Source organism: Stenella coeruleoalba (assembly GCF_951394435.1).
Source record: "Stenella coeruleoalba genome assembly, chromosome: 15".
Lineage (NCBI taxonomy): Eukaryota > Metazoa > Chordata > Mammalia > Artiodactyla > Delphinidae > Stenella > Stenella coeruleoalba.
Window position 1 is genome coordinate 40,954,593 of NC_137161.1, and position 19,471 is coordinate 40,974,063.

The window sequence follows — 19,471 nt, forward strand, 5'->3', positions numbered from 1 at the left end:
GTTGACAATCAGTTATATTATACATAAGGTGCTTTGTGAAGGTAGAATAATATTAGAAATCATAATAAAGTTTCACTTTTATTTGCCAATATTTTTGTCACTTTTACTGAAGAAAATTGTCTTGATATTTTTCCTAATAATGTAGACATTTTATTTTTTAATTTTTAGAGAACAGAAATTGATAAAATAGACTTAAATTTGATGGGTTCTTTAGAAAAATCATTATCAGGATTACAGTTATTAGAATTGCTTTGAATATATTTAAGCAGCTTAGATTAAGATTCTATTACATGACTGGTAATGCACATGAAATTATCTTAAAAGTGATTGTGCCCTATGTAAATGCCACAATTTTATAAAATACTTCTATGTAGATGTTAAAATGTGGCCAGACATGCTCACCTAGACGCGAGCACACATCTGACATAAACTGACTTGATGGTTCTCCAGGACTGGAGTTCCAGTTCCTACACCTGCTCCCACACATCCACCCACCTCTATTGGATGAGGGCCTGGTTAAACAGATGGGTCTTGTGCTGTGCTCTCAAAAGAGGCAGCCTCCACCTTTACTGAGCAAAGCATTGGGTGAAAATAGGTTATATTGTGTTATTGTGATTCTGGGCACGATAATTTGCATGTAAAGCTACTGTTTATTGCTGTTGTTGTTTGTTGTTGGAAATACATTTTTCTTTATGAATGAATATGTATAAATTGGAGGACAACAGATGGAGTTTCTGGGATCTGGAAAACCTATAGACAGGGAAGGAGTTCTCAGTCAAATATAAAAATAAAAAATCGGCAGGAGTGTGAAATGCCATGCAGTTTTATAAATGCATGTAGCTAAGAGTTTTAAGAAAATGTTTGGGTTTGCCAAGAGACATCATGAAATTTCTCCCATCCACTAAAGGGTATGGAACCAAGATAGAATTCATAACATCTTTCCTCATTCCCCTTCAGCAAGTTACCACTTCAGCAGTTACAAAGTTTGATTTGGGGCAGGGCATTAAGTCCTGGATACGTTCTATGTAAATACTACACATTTTCACTGTGAAGTCAGAAGGATTTGGGGGACCTGAGGTGACAGGGTGGCAGATGACTTTATAATATCTGAAGTGGGACTTCCCTGGCGGTCTAGTGGTTAACACTGCACGCTTCCACTACAGGAGGCACAGGTTTGATCCATGGTCAGGGAACTAAAATCCCACATGCCATGTGGCGCGACCCAAATAAAGAAAAAAAAAAAAAGTTAAAAAAGTAAATAAAATGTAATATCTGAAGCGAATTTTGTTTATGGTTGACTAATGGCATTGCTACGCAGTCTATATTTGTGATGAAAGCACTGCGGGGAAGGCGTGAGCAGCAATTAGATGGCCCTGTACTTGGAAGATCATATGAGACAAGATGTGATGCTCTAAGATTGACATATTGAGAAAACCTTCAAAGGCATTTGTTCTCCACGCATTTTCATCATGTTCTCTTTAGTGTTTCAATAATTAGCAAACCGTCACATATGAATATAGGCATTTATTCTTAAAATGCTCCATTATTTATTGATAGAATCATTAACACTCTGATATTTGCTTCTCTTATTATGGCAGTGCGTGGTTTGTGGACATCACAGGAAAATTCAAGTTAAAGATTCCTACTCCTCTTTCTTAAGTGATTTCTTTAATCTTTTGGTAGCTCAGGTTTCTCCACAAAGAAAGGGACTTTGATTACCACATACTTTTTTTATGTTGCTGCAGGACTTCTGTTTTCTGGCTTTTGTAGAGACTAGATAAACATAGGCATAAAGTTGCTTAATACTTCAGCAGAAAACTGCAGTGGAACCTTCTGAAAATCTGACCTCTTAAAAAAATCTAAATGGAATAGTCTTATATTTTGCTTATTATTTGACTTCATAATTATATGTGCTAGGTTAATGGATAAATGGGTAAGAAATGACACATCATTGTTTTACAAAAATATTTAAAATTTATTTCTTTCTCTCAAACAAAAAAATTAATGTAAAAATGAATAAATCTGTCACTATTTGAGTTCATTCTTATTGTAGAGTGTCTTGAGATAGCTTTATTTGATGGTGTTTAATTTAATTAAAATTATCATTATACTTTCTTGTTACATTGTTCTTTGAAATTGTTGAAATTGCCTAAAAAACATTGTTCTATCTCTAGTTGATAAAATGGAGAAACCAAAAGATTAATTTAGATACAGAATGGAAAAAAAAGGATCACATATGTACTTCATTTTATTAGAAGGAAGCACATTGTAAAAATATTCATTTGAAGAGAAAAAAGAGAAAAATAGTGAACTATTTCCATTTTCATACCATAATAAAACAGTAATAAAGTCTGTCTTTATATGCAAGTACATATTGTAATATATATATATATGTGTGTGTGTGTGTGTGTGAGTGTGTATGTGTATGTACAGCATGATCATTACCAACTTTTCCTGAACTACTCTGGCATATTATATTTTTATATATTATTTAATGTCTTTTATTTTGTTTTCTTTTGAACAGCAAATACCAGTCTTCTTGGAGGTGGAGGTGGTAAGTCCTGAACATCACTTAAAATATATTTTATTACTACACCAACCATAAGATGTTTAGTAAGTTCTGTGATACTTTAAAGAAAATTAATTTTGCTGTAGTCATCAACCACGCAAATTATAATCTTAGAAAATTTATAATAGAAATATCTTGGGTTTGCCTAAACGTTATTTTAACTGACTTCAAAATATGCAGAATACTGTTGTTGTTCTCATCAAGCTTTATATTTCTATCTTTGGCATAAACTATAGCAGCAATAAGCTATTGAGGTGAACACACATATAGTAGATGATAGTCACTTTTTAAGTATAGTTGATTTGCAATGTGTTAATTTCTGCTGTGCAGCAAAGTGATTCAGTTCTACACATATATAAATATATATACATTCTTCTTCATATTCTTTTCCATTATAGATTATCACAGGATATCAAATATAGTTCCCTGTGCTACACAGTAGGACCTTGTTGTTTATCAATTCTATATATACTAGTTTGCATCTGCTAAGCCCAAACTCCCAATCCATCCCTCCCTCACACCCCTTTCACCTTGGCAACCACAAGGCTGTTCTCTATATCTTTGAGTGTGTTTCTGTTTTATAGATAAGTTTATTTGTGTCATATTTTAGATTCCACATATAAGTGATATCATATGGTATTTGTCTTTCTCTTTCTGACTTACTCACTTAGTATGCTTATCTCTGGGTCCATCCATGTTGCTGTGAATGGCATTATTTCATTCTTTTTTATGGCTGAGTAATATTCCATTGTGTATATACACCACATCTTCTTTATCCATTCATCTGTTGATGGACATTTAGGTTGTATCCATGTCTTGGCTATTGTGAATAGTGCTGCTATGTACATAGGGGTGCATGTATCTTTTTGAATTAGAGTTTTGTCCAGATATATGCCCAGGAGTTGAATTGCTGGATCATATGGCAACTCTATTTTTAGATTTTTGAGGAACCTCCATACTGTTTTCAATAGTGGCTGCATGATAGAGTCACTTTTAATATGAATTTTAAAACAATACATCTGGAGACTTGTGGTTTTTATCTTTTTTTTTTCATAATAATGACTAAAATCATTATGACTTTGTAGCCTGAGAGCTTAATATATCAGTGACTTACTGTGAAAAATAAAAAAAGAAATTGGTAATGGCATTTTGCTTTTTCTTTCTTCCTTTTCAGAGGAGAGAGAGAAAGAGATCAAGTGAGATGAGGAAGAGAGAGATTTCTGTACTAGGAATTCTTTTTTGATACTAAAATCTTGGAACTATTTATTATTTTTATTTCTAGGTTGAAAGATGAAAGTTTACCTAGCCCCAGTCTATGCTACATGGTAGGGGAGGAAAAAAGTATAGAGTAGAATGGGGTCCTTTTCATTTAGGACCCAGATGGACATAAATAGGTTTGTTTTCTCTCTCCCTCTTCCTCTTGCTCCCTCTTTTCATGTATGTGGTTGAAATAGATATGATTGTATATACAGAGCTTTAGGTTTTCAACAAACAAGTTAGAACTTGTTTACTTGATCCCCAACTTTTAAGAAATGTTATCCTTTATAAATCATCATCAGGAGGTTTCAGTTTAAATTTTATTTGAAAATTAAAATTTTAACCATTGTTCCCATATAAAAATCAATAGATTTTTAAAAAACAGAATGTTGGAAATAGAAATGATAGAAAATAGTTTAAACTAGAAAGTGCTCTTCATATTACCACATGTCAATGCACATTCTATAGCAGAGTATTTTTCTTCTTCCCCAAATTACTTTAGAAAATATAAATATACAGGGTTTCTCATTGTTCTTCTTCTTCTTCTTTTTGGTATTCTTTGGGAACTAGAAGAGAAATATTCCTTAGGAATGTACTGGATTCCCAATAAATTTTTATCTCTAGGTTTCTTATAATATGTGAAGGAAACATTAAAATAAGTCATTCATAGTGATGATTTTCTTACATGACATATTAGTATTTTAACAAATTTGACTAGTACTGTTAAGTAGGATAAAAAGTTAAAATTGAGTCTAGATATACAAATCTATCAATTTAAAACAGACAAATTAGCTAGATAGTTAATTTATGGTTCTTGGCTATTTAAAAAAAAAACTGAATTGACTAATTATATAAGTTAAAATCACTTTAGCTGCCCATAACAGAAACCCCCCAAATAATAGTGACTTAAAGGAGATAGAAAAATGTTTCTGTCCCCTGTGAAAGTAGCTTAGATGTAGACTAGAGTGGCTGTGCAGTAATCCCATCCTGTCATCAAGTGCTCAAGCTCTGGCTTTTCTGCTCTTCCTACTGTGTGGAACTCAGGGTCCACAGAGGCTGCTGGACTCTGGGCATCAAAAATATGGGTGTCAGGAGGAGTAAGAAAGGCAAAAAATCAAAAAGGTGGCCCCTAAAAGACAAGCCAGTTTTCTTTAAGCAGCTTTATCTGATGTCTCATATCCTTGAATTGATCAAATGTTCATTCATGGATAATATAGTTTTATGCCAGGAAGAAATGTGCTCATCAAAAAAAAGCAGTGCTCTGTTTTCTAAGGAAGAAGGGGAGGGTGGAGGTTTGGCAGGCAATGAGCAGTCCCTGCCATTTTGGGGAAGGTAGGCTGCTGTTCAGATACCCTTGTCAAGCTGCTTTGTTTCAATATATGTATACACGGTTGGTGTGTATAGAATTAACGCTAGTGAGTTGGCCTGTATTTCCCTGTGTTTCCTTCAACCTGTGTGTAGATACAGTGTACATTTTTAGCAATGGCAAGACGTTCAGGAATGGGCAAACTCAATGTTCTGTTTACCTGAAGTATATATTTGACTGTCCTCTAGGTGGTTGATTTTGCTAAATGCAGTTATTTGCCGTAATTTCTCATTTCTGAATTCTAAAATTAGCAACTCAATATCATCATAAAGATAAATTATAAGTATTTAAGATGGATGTAATTTCTTTCATTAAAGTAGGTCATTGACAGGTTTAATTCATTTATGCACTTCTGGAGATGTCAAGATTGCTCTAAAATACATGTCTGATTTTTGGAAAGCTGCATTTAAAACTTAAATTTAAGGAATATTTTTAGCCTTCTCTGAACTGATTTTTGGCCTTTTGATTCTGTGACAAATCTTATTAATCCTGTCAGTGATATTTGTACAGCAACAGCTAATAATCATCTAATAAGGAGCCTAGAACTGATGCAGTCCTCTTGGATTTGATCAATGATTCCTTTTATTGACTTGAATTAATATACCTTCAAAAGCCTCTAAAGGAAATAATTCTTTGATTGACTAAACAATTTGATCAAGAAAATTTGGGACCACATAAAAAAATAATAATAGTATCTTAAGTACCATTTTTTCAGGTTCTCAGGAGGGCTTCCCCCCAGTTCTGTATACGTTGCGCTTGAAATTTAGGCAAAAATCAGTCTATACAAAGTTGTATTATCTATAATCTTAGCGTTTTGCTCTTTTTTTTTTTTTTTGGAGTGCTCATGATCAAGACAAGAGATCTCCTAAGAGGAGATTTTAAAAATGGTCACAATCACCCACTCAGTTTTTTGTTTGTTTGTTTTTTGCGGTACGCGGGCCCTCACTGCTGTGGCATCTCCCGTTGCGGAGCACAGGCTCTGGATGCGCAGGCTCAGCGGCCATGGCTCACGGGCCCAGCCACTCTGCGGCATGTGGGATCCTCCCAGACTGGGGCACGAACCCGTGTCCACTGCATCTGCAGGCGGACTCTCAACCACTGCACCACCAGGGAAGCCCACCCACTCAGTTTTAATTTTAAAGTGAGAGAATCATTTCACATAGGTGTGGATTTTCATCTTTGGGCCAGAGGTCACTCTCTTTAGGAACTTAGTGTCACTTAGTGTCATTGTAGTGAGTATAAGTGATAGGGCTTCAACTATCTAGTCATATCAATTAAAATACTTGGTAAAATGGATCATCTATGTATATATGTCCCAGATATGTTAAGGGCAAATAAATATACTAATATTTAAGTAAGAATGTGGTTGGTCTATAGTGACTGGATTCTGTCTTTCAGGAAGCCTTTATTTAATCTAGGTAATGGTATAATGTCAAAAAACCTTAGAAGTTCTATTAATTTTTACAAGCTCTCCATCATTGCTCCCAGTACTAACCTGCATAGCAGTATAGCACATTTAGATATAAAACAAGTAAATTTAATTTTCTCATTTAGTCCTTTTCTTAGTCAGGGTAGGCTACATTATGCTATGGTAACAAACCTAAAAATCTTAGTGGTTAAAACAATAAGGTTAATTTCTTGCTCACATCAATGTCGAGTATATTGGTGACTGTTCTACTCAGGCTCTCCTACAGGTGGTGACACAGAGTCTCAGGTTGCTTCTCTATCTTGTAACTACTCTATGTGGTATGTGGCTCCAGTCACAAAACAGGAAGAGACAGCTGGTGGATCTTGTGGGATGTATTTACAGAGCAGTTCGTGAATGGCTTATGTCACTTCTGCCCACGTTCCATGGGTCAGAATTCAGGCAAGTGACCCCCAACCGAACTACAAGGAAGTCTGGGAAGAATGGAGTCTTCCAGCGTTCCCAGGAAGAGGAAATGGTGTGGTAAATACATAGCACTGTCTTGGCCACAATGCTCAAATGAGATCAGTGTTATTTATTATTATTACTATAATCACTGAGGGAAATGTGACTTAGGGAGATTTAGTGACTTCTTCAAGGTCACACAGCTTATAAAGTGCAAAGGTCTAATAAGCAGACAGGGTTCTTGAGTCCCACTCAGGGCTCGTGCCTTTGCTCTGTGATTTTTTGTTTTTTTAACATCTTTGTTGGAGTATAATTGCTTTACAACAGTGTGTTACTTTCTGCTTTATAACAAAGTGACTCAACTATACATATAAATATGTCCCCATATCTCCTCCCTCTTGCATTTCCCTCCCACTCTCCCTACCCCACACCTCTAGGTGGTCACAAAGCACCGAGCTGATCTCCCTGTGCTATGAGGCTGCTTCCCACTAGCTATCTGTTTTACATTTGGTAGTGTATATATGTCCATGCCACTCTCTCACTTCGTTCCAGCTTACCCTTCCCCCTCCCCACGTCCTCAAGTCCATTCTCTACATCTGAATCTTTATTTCTCTCCTGCCTCTAGGTTCTTCAGAACCAATTTTTTTTCTAGGTTCCACAAATATGCGTTAATATACGATATTTGCTTTCCTCTTTCTGACTTACTTCAGTCTGTATGACAGTCTCTAGATCCATCCATGTCTCTACAGGTGACCCAATTTCATTCCTTTTTATGGCTGAGTAATATACCATTGTATATATATGTACCACATCTTCTTTATCCATTCATCTGTCGGTGGGCATTTAGGTTGCTTCCATATCCTGGCTATTGAAAATAGTGCTGGAGTGAACATTGTGGTACATGACTCTTTTTGAATTATGGTTTTCTCAGGGTATATGCCCAGTAGTGGGACTGCTGGGTCATATGTAGTCCTAGTTCTATTTTTAGTTTTTTCAGGAACCTCCATACTGTTCTCCACAGTGTCTGTATCAATTCACATTGCCACCAACAATGCAAGAGGGTTCCCTTTTCTCCACACCCTCTCCAGCATTTATTGTTTCTGCATTTTTTCATGATGGCCATTCTGACTGGTGTGAGAGGATACCTCATTGTAGCTTTGATCTGCATTTCTCTAATGATTAGTGATGTTGAGCATCCCTTCATGTGTTTGTTGGCAATCTGTATATCCTCTTTGGAGAAATGTCTGTTTAGGTCTTCTGCCCATTTTTGGATTGTGTTGTCTGTTTTTTTTTTTTTTTTTTTGGTATGGAGCTGCATGAGCTTCTTGTAACGTTTGGAAATTAATCCTTTGTCAGTTGCTTCATTTGCAAATATTTTCTCCCATTCTGAAGGCTGTCCTTCTGTCTTGCTTATGGTTTCCTTTGCTGTGCAAAAGCTTTGAAGTTTCATTAGGTCCCATTTGTTTATTTTTATTTCCATTTCTCTAGCAAGTGGGCCAAAAAGGATGTTGCTGTGATTTATGTCACAGAGTGTTCTGCCTATGTTTTCCTCTAAGAGTTTTATAGTGTCCGGTCTTACATTTAGGTATCTAATCCATTTTGCGTTTATTTTTGTGTATGTTGTTAGGGAGTGTTCTAAATTCATTCTTTTCCAGGTAGCTGTCCAGTTTTCCCAGCACCACTTATTGAAGAGGCTGTCTTTTCTCCATTGTATATTCTTGCCTCCTTTATCAAACATAAGGTGACCATATTGTGTGGGTTTATCTCTGGGCTTTCTACCTTGTTCCATTAATCTATATTTCTGTTTTTCTGCCAGTACCATAATGTCTTGATTACTGTAGCTTTGTAGTATAGTTTGAAGTCAGGAAGCCTGATTCCTCCAGCTCCACTTTTCTTTCTCAAGACTGCTTTGGCTATCCGGGGTCTTTTGTGTTTCCATACAAATTGTGATTTTTTTTGTTCTAGTTCTGTGAAAAATGCAATTGGTAGTTTGATAGGGATTGCATTGAATCTGTAGATTGCTTTGGGTAGTAGAGTCATTTTCACAGTGTTGATTCCTCCAATCCAAGAACGTGGTATATCTCTCCATCTGTTTGTATCATCTTTAACTTCTTTCATCAGTGTCTTCTGCTTTTCTGCATACAGGTCTTTTGTCTCCTTAGGTAGCTCTAGTAGTTTTCTGGTAGCATCTTTAGGATTCTCTGTGTACAGTATCATGTCATCTGCAGACAGTGACAGCTTAACTTCTTCTTTTCCAATTTGCATTCCTTTTATTTCTTTTTTTTCTCTGATTGCTGTGGCTAGAACTTCCAAAACTATGTTGAATAATAGTGGTGAGAGTGGACAACCTTGTCTTGTTCCTGATCTTAGTGGAAAAGGTTTCAGTTTTTCACCGTTGAGAACAATGTTGGCTGTGGGTTTATCATATATGGCCTTTATTATGTTGAGGTAAGTTCCCTCAATGCCTACTTTCTGGAGGGTTTTTTTCATAAATGGGTGTTGAATTTTGTAAAAAGCTTTTTCTGCATCAATTGAGATGATCATATGGTTTTTCTCCATCAGTTTGTTAATATGGTGTATCACATTGATTGATTTGCATATATTGAAGAATCCTTGCATTCCCTGGATAAACCCCACTTGATCATGGTGTATGATCCTTTAAATGTGCTGTTGGATTCTGTTTGCTAGTATTATGTTAAGCATTTTTCCATCTATCACTAATATTGGCCTGTAGTTTCATCAGTGATATTGGCCTGTAGTTTTCTTTCTTTGTGACATCTTTGTCTGGATTTGGTATGAGGATGATGGTGGCCTTATAGAAGGAGTTTGGGAGTGTTCTTCCCTCTGATATATTTTGGAAAATTTGAGAAGGAAAGGTGTTAGCTCTTCTGTAAATATTTGATAGAATTCGCCCGTGAAGCTATCTGGTCTGGGCTTTTGTTTGTTGGAAGATTTTTAATCACAGTCTCAATTTCAGTGCTTGTGATTGGTCTGTTTATATTTTCTATTTTTTCCAGCTTCAGTCTTGGAAGGTTGTATTTTTGTAAGAATTTGTACATTTCTTCCAGGTTGTCTATTTTATTGGCATATAGTTGCTTGTAATAATCTCTCATGATCCTTTGTATTTCTGCAGTGTCAGTTGTAACTTCTCCTTTTTCATTTCTAATTCTATTGATGTGAGTCTTCTCCATTTTTTTCTTGATGAGTCTGGCTAATGGTTTATCCATTTTGTTTATCTTCTCAAAAACCAGCTTTTAGTTTTATTGATCTTTGCTGTCGTTTCCTTCATTTCTTTTTCATTTACATCTGATCTGATCTTTATGATTTCTTTCTTTCTGCTATGTTTGGGGTTTTTTTTTTTTTGTTCTTCTTTCTCTATTTGCTTTAGGTGTAAGGTTAGGTTGTGTATTTGAGATGTTTCTTGTTTCTTGAGGTAGGATTGTATTGCTATAAACTTCCCTTAGAACTGCTTTTGCTGTATCCCACAGGTTTTGGGCAGTCGTGTTTTCATTTTCATTTGTCTCTAGGTATTTTTTGATTTCCTCTTTGATTTCTTCAGTGATCTCTTGGTTATTTAGTAGTGTATTGTATAGCCTCCATGTATTTGTATTTTTTACAAATTTTTTTCCTGTATTTGATATCTAGTCACATAGTGTGGTCGGAAAAGATACTTGATACAGTTTCAATTTTCTTAAGTTTACCAAGGCTTGATTTGTGACCCAAGATATGATTTATCCTGGAGAATGTTCCATGAGCACTTGAGAAGAAAGTGTATTCTGTTGTTTTTGATGGAATGTTCTATATATATCAATTAAGTTCATCTTGTTTAATGTATCATTTAAAGCTTGTGTTTCCTTATTTATTTTCATTTTGGATGATCTGTCCATTGTTGAAAGTTGGGTGTTAAAAGTCGTCTACTGTGATTGTGTTACTGTTGATTTCCCCTTTTATGGCTGTTAGCATCTGCTTTATGTATTGAGATGCTCCTATGTTGGGTGCATAAATATTTACAATTGTTATATCTTCTTCTTGGATTGATCCCTTGATCAGTATGTAGTGTCCTTCTTTGTCTCTTGTAATAGTCTTTATTTTAAAGTCTATTTTATCTGATATGAGAATTGCTACTCTAGCTTTCTTTTGATTTCCATTTGCATGGAATATCTTTTTTCATCCCCTCACTTTCCAGTTTGCATTTGTCCCTAGGTCTGAAGTGGGTCTCTTGTAGACAGCATATATATGGATCTTGTTTTTGTATCCATTCAGCCAGTCTCTGTCTTTTGGTTTAAGCATTTAATCCATTCACATTTAAGGTAGTTACCGACATGTATGTTCCTATTACCATTTTCTTAATTTTGGGGGGTTTGTTATTGTAGTTCTTTTCTGTCTCTTGTTTTTCCTGCCTAGCGAAGTTCCTTTAGCATTTGTTGTAAAGCTGGTTTGGTGGTGCTGAATTCTCTTAGCTTTTGCTTGTCTGTAAAGGTTTTAATTTCTCCATCACATCTGAATGAGACCCTTACTGGGTGGACTAATCTTGGTTGTAGGTTTTTCCCTTTCATCACTTTAAATATGTCCTGCCCCTCCCTTCTGGCTTGCAGACTTTCTGCTGAAAGATTGGGTGTTAACCTATGGGGATTCCCTTGTATGTTATTTGTTGCTTTTCCCTTGCTGCTTTTAATATTTCTTCTTTGTATTTAATTTTTGATAGTTTGATTATGTGTCTCGGAGTGTTTCTCATTGGATTTATCCTGTATGGGACTCTCTGTGCTTCCTGGACTTGATTGACTATTTCCTTTCCCATATTAGGGAAGTTTTCAACTATAATCTCTTCAAATATTTTCTCAGTCCCTTTCTTTTCCTCTTCTTCTGGGCCCCCTATAATTCGAATGTTGGTGCGTTTAAAGTTGTCCCAGTGGTCTCTGAGACTGTCCTCAATTCTTTTCATTCTTTTTTCTTTATTCTGCCCTGTGGTAGTTATTTCCACTCTTTTATCTTCCAGGTCACTTTTCCGTTTTTGTGCCTCAATTATTCTGCTATTGATTCCTTCTAGAGAATTTTTAACTCATTTATTGTGTTATTCATCATTGTTTGTTTGCTCTTTAGTTCTTCTCGGTCCTTGTTAAAGGTTTCTTGTATTCTGTCCATTCTATTTCCAAGATTTTGGATCATCTTTACTATCATTACTCTGAATTCTTTTTCATGTATACTGCTTATTTCCTCTTCATTTGTTTGGTCTGGTGGGTTTTTGCCTTGCTCCTTCATCTGCTGTGTGTTTCTCTGTCTTCTCATTTTGCTTAACTTTCTGTGTTTGGGGTCTCCTTTTTGTAGGCTGCAGATTCATAGTTCCTGTTGTTTTCAGTGTCTGCCCCCAGTGGCTAAGGTTGGCTCAGTGGGCTGTGTAGGCTTTCCGGTGGAAGTGACTGGTGCCTGTGTTTTAGTGGATGAGGCTGGATCTTGTCTTTCTAGTGGGTAGGACTGCATCCAGTGGTGTGTTTTGGGGTGTCTGTGACATTATGATTTTAGGCTGCCTCTCTGCTCTTGGGTGGCGTTGTGTCCCTGTCTTTCTGGTTGTTTGGCACAGGGTGTCCAGCACTATAGCTTGTTGGTCGTTGAATGTAGCTGTGTCGATGGAGATCTCTGGAGGAGCTTTTGCCATTTGATGTTATGTGGAGCTGGGAGGTCTCTGGTGGACCAATGTCCTGAACTTGGCTCTCCCACTTCAGAGGCACAGGCGTGACACCCGCCCAGGGCACCAAGACCCTGTGAGCCACACAGCTCAGAAGAAAAGGGAGAAAAAAAGAAAGAAAGAAAGAAGAAAATAAAATAACATAAAGTTATTAAAATAAAAAATATAAAAAGATTATTAAAAATAAAAAAAATTATGAGTAATTTTTAAAAAAGAAAGAAAAAAGAAGAGGGCCACCGAACCAAAAAACGAATCCACCAATGAAAAGAAGTGCTAAAAACTCTACTAAAGCCAAAAACAAACAAAAAATAAAACGGACGGACAGAAACCTAGGAAAAATGGTAAAAGCAAAGCTATACAGACAAAATTACACAAAGAAGCATGCACATACACACTCACAAAAAGAGAAAAAGGAAAAATATATATATATATATATTTAAAAAAAAGGATGAGAGCCACCAAATCAATAAACAAATCTACCAATGATAATAAACCCTAAATACTAAACTAAGATAAACATAAAACCAGAAACAACTTATATGCAGAAAGCAAACCCCAAGTCTACAGTTGCTCCCAAAGTCCACCGCCTCAATTTTGGGATGATTCGTTGTTTATTCAGATATTCCAGAGATGCAGGGTACATCAAGTTGATTGTGGAGATTTAATCCACTGCTCCTAAGGCTGCTGGGAGAAATTACCCTGTCTCTTCTTTGTTCACATAGCTCCTGGTGTTCTGGTGCAGTGGCAGGCTGCACAGGCTCCCAGGAGGGGAGGTGTGGAGAGTGACCTGTGCTTGCACGCAGGCTTCTTGGTGGCTGCAGCAGCAGCCTTAGCGTTTCATGCCCATCTCTGCTGCCCGCGCTGTTAGCCGCGGCTCGCGCCCATCTCTGGAGCTCATTTACGCAGTGCTCTGAATCCCTTCTCCTCGCGCACCCCGAAACAATGGTCCCTTGCCTCTTAGGCAGGTCCAGACTTTTTCCTGGACTCCCTCCTGGCTAGCTGTGGTACACTAGCCCCCTTCAGGCTCTGTTTACGCAGCCAACCCCAGTACTCTCCCTGGGATCTGACCTCCCAAGCCTGAGCCTCACCTCCCAGCCCCCACCTGTCCCGGCCGGCAGGTGAGCAGACAAGCCTCTGGGGCTGGTGAGTGCTGGTTGGCACTGATCCTCTGTGAGGGAATCTCTCTGCTTTTCCCTCTGCACCCCTGTTGCTGCGCTCTCCTCCGTGGCTCCAAAGCTGCCCCCCCCCGCCACCCACCACCCCTGTCTATGCCAGTGAAGGGACTTCCTAGTGTGTGGAAACTTCCTCTTTCACAGCTCCCTCCCAGAGGTTCAGGTCCTGTCCCTATTCTTTTGTCTCTGTTTTTTCTTTTGCCCTACCCAGGTACGTGGGGAGTTTCTTGCCTTTTGGGAAGTCTGAGGTCTGCCAACATTCAGTAGGTGTTCTGTAGGAGTTGTTTCACATGTAGATGTATTTCTGATGTATTTGTGGGGAGGAAGGTGATCTCTACGTTTTACTCCTACCCTATCTTGAAGGTCTCTCTGCTCTGTGATTTTTAATATATCTTTGCTGTTTAGATTTGCCTTTTCTATGCAAAAGTAGGTAACTCTGTTCACACCAGGAAAAATTAAGGAGAGGACAGGAAGACGTGCAGCTGAGATTTGGATGATGCTTTCCTTGGCTGATTTTCACAAGTCTTAAGCTCAGTTGATAACTTGAAAGTACATACAATAGCACTGTCTTATGGTACCTCTGGATTGCCGTCCAGATTCATATACCTTTTTTGTGTACTTGAGGTTTAGTTTTAGAGCACATTGCATTTTAAATATGTGTTCACTCATCTGTAATAAACACGTTTTACATGCACAAAGTGCTGTGATGTCATACTTTTGGAATATATAATAATAAAAAGCCTTTGTAGCCAATCTTAAATTATGTCAAGAAGCAGAATTAGAAAGAAAAAAGCAGAATTAAAGAGCTACTTCCTCAATTCCTTTCAGATCATTATGTAACAGACTGGAACAAAATTTACAATCTCTTACTTTAGATGATGTCTTTCCTTTTCATCATCACAATAAGACCAGAACCTGCTAATAGAACCCAAACAAGATATGGTTTATGGGTTTTGCTTCCCCTTTTAGTCTGTCAAAGCTCCTGAGAGCTGAAGCCTGAGGCATAATGTTAGACATTTAAGATGACATTTCCTGACAGAGCAGCAATTTAAGGTTGGCTTTTTATATGCATAAATTTGTAGAACTGCTTTTTAAAATTATACCCACATACACACATACATATATATATATATATATACACATATATATGTATAATATATTAGTATCAATACTGTAATTCTAGACCTTATCCTTGAGGTGATTCTGTGGCAGATTAATTTTGAAAACTCTAGGTATAAGCAACCACCACTAAACAAACTCTCAGTCCCAGATGGAATTCATGGGAAAGTTGCTTTTCTAGAATGAGAACACAGCATATATTATGCCCTTCTCCACCACCAAAGGCTTCTTGCTCTCCTTGTGCCTATTAAAGTGGGCCCAAAGTTTAACAAGGTGAAGTACCAAATGTACTTCAAAAGCAGCAAAATCATAAAAATATTTGGTGTCATGCAATAGATACCATCAGTGTATCTCCACCCGCCCATTACTTATTTCTACATACAAACACACATATGAGCACGTGTTCATTCATTCATTCACTCAACCAATACTAATTTGGGAACTACTGTGTGTCAGTACTGATTATTGGATTGGCAATAAACACAGCTCTTTCCCTGTTACCAATGATGGTCTCTGTTTGGCTGAGTTATCTGAGCAGTTGTCATTCCCCATGTTCTTTCAGATGTTCCAAGGATTTTCCTTGCATGGATCTTTTGACTTAAAATGATATATTAATATCAATAGAATGGGCATCAGTATCAGATTGCTTCTTTAAAAACCAGAACAGATATCCTGAAAAACAATTTTTTCACAAAAAATGTGAGTTTCTACCAAGAGTTCCTAACATGAGAAACAACATGTTTAAAGGGTCTTTTGAGTGTGTTTAAGTGGAACTGCTTTCATAAATTACTTAAACATTCACAGGCGGAGTGCAGAGCCCTGTCACCCTCCCTCCACATACAGAACCAAATCCCCACAGTGATTATGTGTTTCACTCTTGTTAAACCTTGAGATCTGGCTGGGCCTTAGGCATGCTGGGAGGAATCTAGGAGGGTGGTCCACAGTGAGGGAGCAAGTCTGGTTAAAGCAGGTCCCTTACGAGAGTCAGTCAAGCATGTCTGGCAGTGAGTTAGCCTGCTGGCCTCTGCTCAGCAGCTGGAGGAGTCCCAGCCATGGGCCTCGGGAGTAGCAACTACCTCTCAGTCCCGGGATAGAGCAGCCTGGTGAAAGAAACTCAGGAGCCCTGGCCTTGTTGGTCAGGTGGGTACCCAGTCTCAGGATTAGAGCTTCAGAAAGGGATGTGATGCCAAATCTATGGAAAATAAGGCTTGAGATCTGACTGTGTCAGGGATTGATCCTGGGCACTGCAGGTGGGTAAGCCTGCTAGGGGCGATAAGGAAGCTCAGATGAGAGGAAGATAGAGGGGAAGGGGAGTGCAGTGACCAGGAGCCAGGCCAGGTCTGACAACATGCAGTTACACAGTGAACCAGCCTACCTTTGTCCTCCCTCCCTCCCTTCTTCCCTTCCTTCTTTCTTTCTTCCCTTCATTTTGCCCTCTTCCTTTTTTCTTTCTTTCCTTTTTCTCTTTCATAGTCAACAATATGTACTGATTACCTATTGTATACTAGTCTTGACATTGAGGTAGGAAAGATTCTTATAACCAAGTGCAGTCTGAAGTATAAATATTTATTTACACATTAATATAATAAGAACTAGAAAGGTTCTCAATACAGGAAAAATGAAGCAGAAAAGATGAAGCCAACATGTCGGAGTGGTCAGGGAAGGCTTCCCACAAGAGGTAACACTGGAGCAATCTTGGAGGATGAGTTATTTTCCAGGAGAGGAAGGAAATGACCCACTCAGTTGTATTTTTCACTGTTTGATGTAGATATATTTTACAGAGATCTTGCTATGCTTCAGCAGTCCTCCTCACTGTTCTGCAGTCGTGTTATCCAGATTTTCGTTAAACAGCTTCCTCTGACCATTCAGGCATGCCACTTAAAATGGAGTGAACAGTGTTAGAACTGAAGAAAGGAACTCTGGTACTAATGGTGTTGGCAGCAAAGGTTCATCACAGCAACCCGAGCAAAGTCTGGTGGTCACACCAACACAGGCTCCTCCCTGCCTTGCCTTTTCCTTTCACTACCTCACTTGCATCTCGGTCTAGGGACAAACTCTGAAGCTGCCCACACTAGTTGGATTTCTAGTATATGTCTTCCTCATTCCACATGAACTTGTTTAGTTCTATTCTTAGAAGTTTGACCCAGTCCTGATTGCCTTAATCTTGTCTGCCATTTGTCATTAAGCTTTTCAGATGCTTCCTAGCAGAGGAAGGGGAGGGCATAAAATCCATGTCTCTGCTTGAACTTTCCTTTTTATTGGCCATTCTGAGGACATGCCTTGTTTATTCCACCTCTAACTTTGGTCACCATGACCCCTCTATTCTAAAACTAATTTTGAAATTATTCATCATATTAAGTACTTACCTACTTCCCCTTCTGAGTAAAACTGCCCCATCTAAAACCCTGTCAAAGGGGCAGTGCTGTGCAGATAAAATGCCCCTTCTCGTTCTGGCCAAGCTGATTGAACCTGGAAAGATACATTCCCCAATTGGGGCGTAAACTTTTTGAAAAAAAAGAGGCTTTCATACTCATTTTTATACCCCTGGCAGCTTCTACGACATGTAGTAGGTATTTCATTTTAATTTTGAGGTATTACTATCTTTCATCCTGGAATTTTAGCATGGTTAGATATTTCAGTTTTGACCAGTTTGCTGTAGAAAGGTAATATCTTTATCTTTAGATGATCTCTAAATGAAAAGATAAAACTTTAAAAAAGACTTATAACAGGCAACTTGAGGATCATATGCATATTTATGCAGTAATTATTTTAAGTACTGTATTACCTTTCATTTGTAAGAAGTTTATATAGCTAGGATATTATCATTTTCTTTAAATACTATGGTTATATTTTTTAAGTTCTGGGGGATAAGGAGAACAATATTTATTTGTATAGATGTGGAAATGAAATGCAGAAAATTTGCATTACATGGAAAGAGGGAAAGGCTATTATCTCATTCATGTTTTGTCATGTTGCAGGTATTTAACCAGTTAGTTATATCTTTCAATCTGAAATATTATTGTCATTATTGATTTTTCTTGTTCAAACCTACTGGCAAAAGTTTAAAGTGCTAATGTGCCAGTTAATACGATTTAACATTCATTGAGAAATAGAATTGAGGACATGCCTTAGGAAAAGTTTTTATGTAAGTTGGCTTAGCTGTTGAACTCTCTATTTCATGCTTGAAGAACGATGGACAATGAGAATTATGGACAGTAATCTCTTAATATGTTACTTGATTTAGGTTTTTCATTGAAAACAATGAACTGATTTTGTAATACACTTGTAATTTAAAATATTAAGACATAAAAATGGTAGGTTACTTAGAACTGGCTGTGAAGGCATTGAAGCTATAACCTCTACTTTATGTTTCATTACAGTAAATAATCACTTTTTAGGTTCATAATTTTGTGCACCATTAAAGACACTTGCTTCTTTTCTCTGACACATGCTTCATTTCATTAGCTTGTGGGGGTCCTGTGAAGACTTTGTGTGATCAGTGTGTTCAGTCTTTAGAATAAAAATAAAGTAAAACCATTTACTCTGAAGTTTTCATGGCTGAAGTTCAATTTACACTTAAATTACTTAAATTAACTTAAATTACACAAGTTAAAATGATACATCTCTGTTGAATATTTCTTCACACAACTCAATAAAAGATTTTAGATGTTCATTGTGATAGGTGTTTTGCCTATTAATAATATAAACCATTGAGACTTAGAAAATTTTTAATACAACAGTGGTATCATTACAGAACAGATAACATGGGAAGGAATTTTTCACACGTGTGTTATTGGGGGAGAGAGACCCAACTAGATTGAGGGAAGGACTTTAGATTCTAAAGATACGGTTGTTATAAAGCAGAAACTAACACACCATTGTAAAGCAATTATACCCCAATAAAGATGTTAAAAAAAAAAAAAAGATACGGTTGACTGAGGAAATCAGAAAATCTCCCTGCAGCAACTCATTTAAGTTATGGATAAAATAAAATAAAAATTAATTGTAGTATATTTGTCAGCTTGCAAGAAAGAAATTACATCTTTGGGTGCCATGAATAAGGGAGTACTGAAAAAACAAAGTGAACCAAAACTATAATATAAACTGTATACTGTAAGTGCCTTGTGGTAGTGTATATGGTGATGGGACATTGGACGCTAGAGGCCACAAAGCTAGTTCTCATTTGGGGATTAGAAATAGGACTGCATAAAGTAGGATGGTAGAGCTTAGATCCTTACCTAAAGCCAAGTTCATCAAGTTGTTATAATCTCAGCTGAAGCATGGATTTGAAAAAAATTCCCTACTGGTTCAAGAAAACTATGGGGAAGACTCCTAAAATGTTGGTATCTTGATCCTGAAACTTCTTTGTGTTTGGTACTTAAATCTACACTACCTATGTGTCTGAGAATCCCAAACACAAAAAATTAACATAAAA

General features: G+C 37.2%; 1 protein-coding gene across 1 annotated transcript in view; it reads left to right on the top strand.

Annotated features, from left to right (window-relative positions):
• MACROD2 (mono-ADP ribosylhydrolase 2) overlaps positions 1-19,471 on the top strand; it is a gene marked incomplete at its 3' end in the record, with an annotated part of 1,984,281 nt that overhangs the window by 465,060 nt on the left and 1,499,750 nt on the right. The window contains 1 exon segment of the mRNA XM_079943661.1: positions 2,525-2,554. Coding sequence (XP_079799787.1) covers positions 2,525-2,554 — 30 coding nt within the window.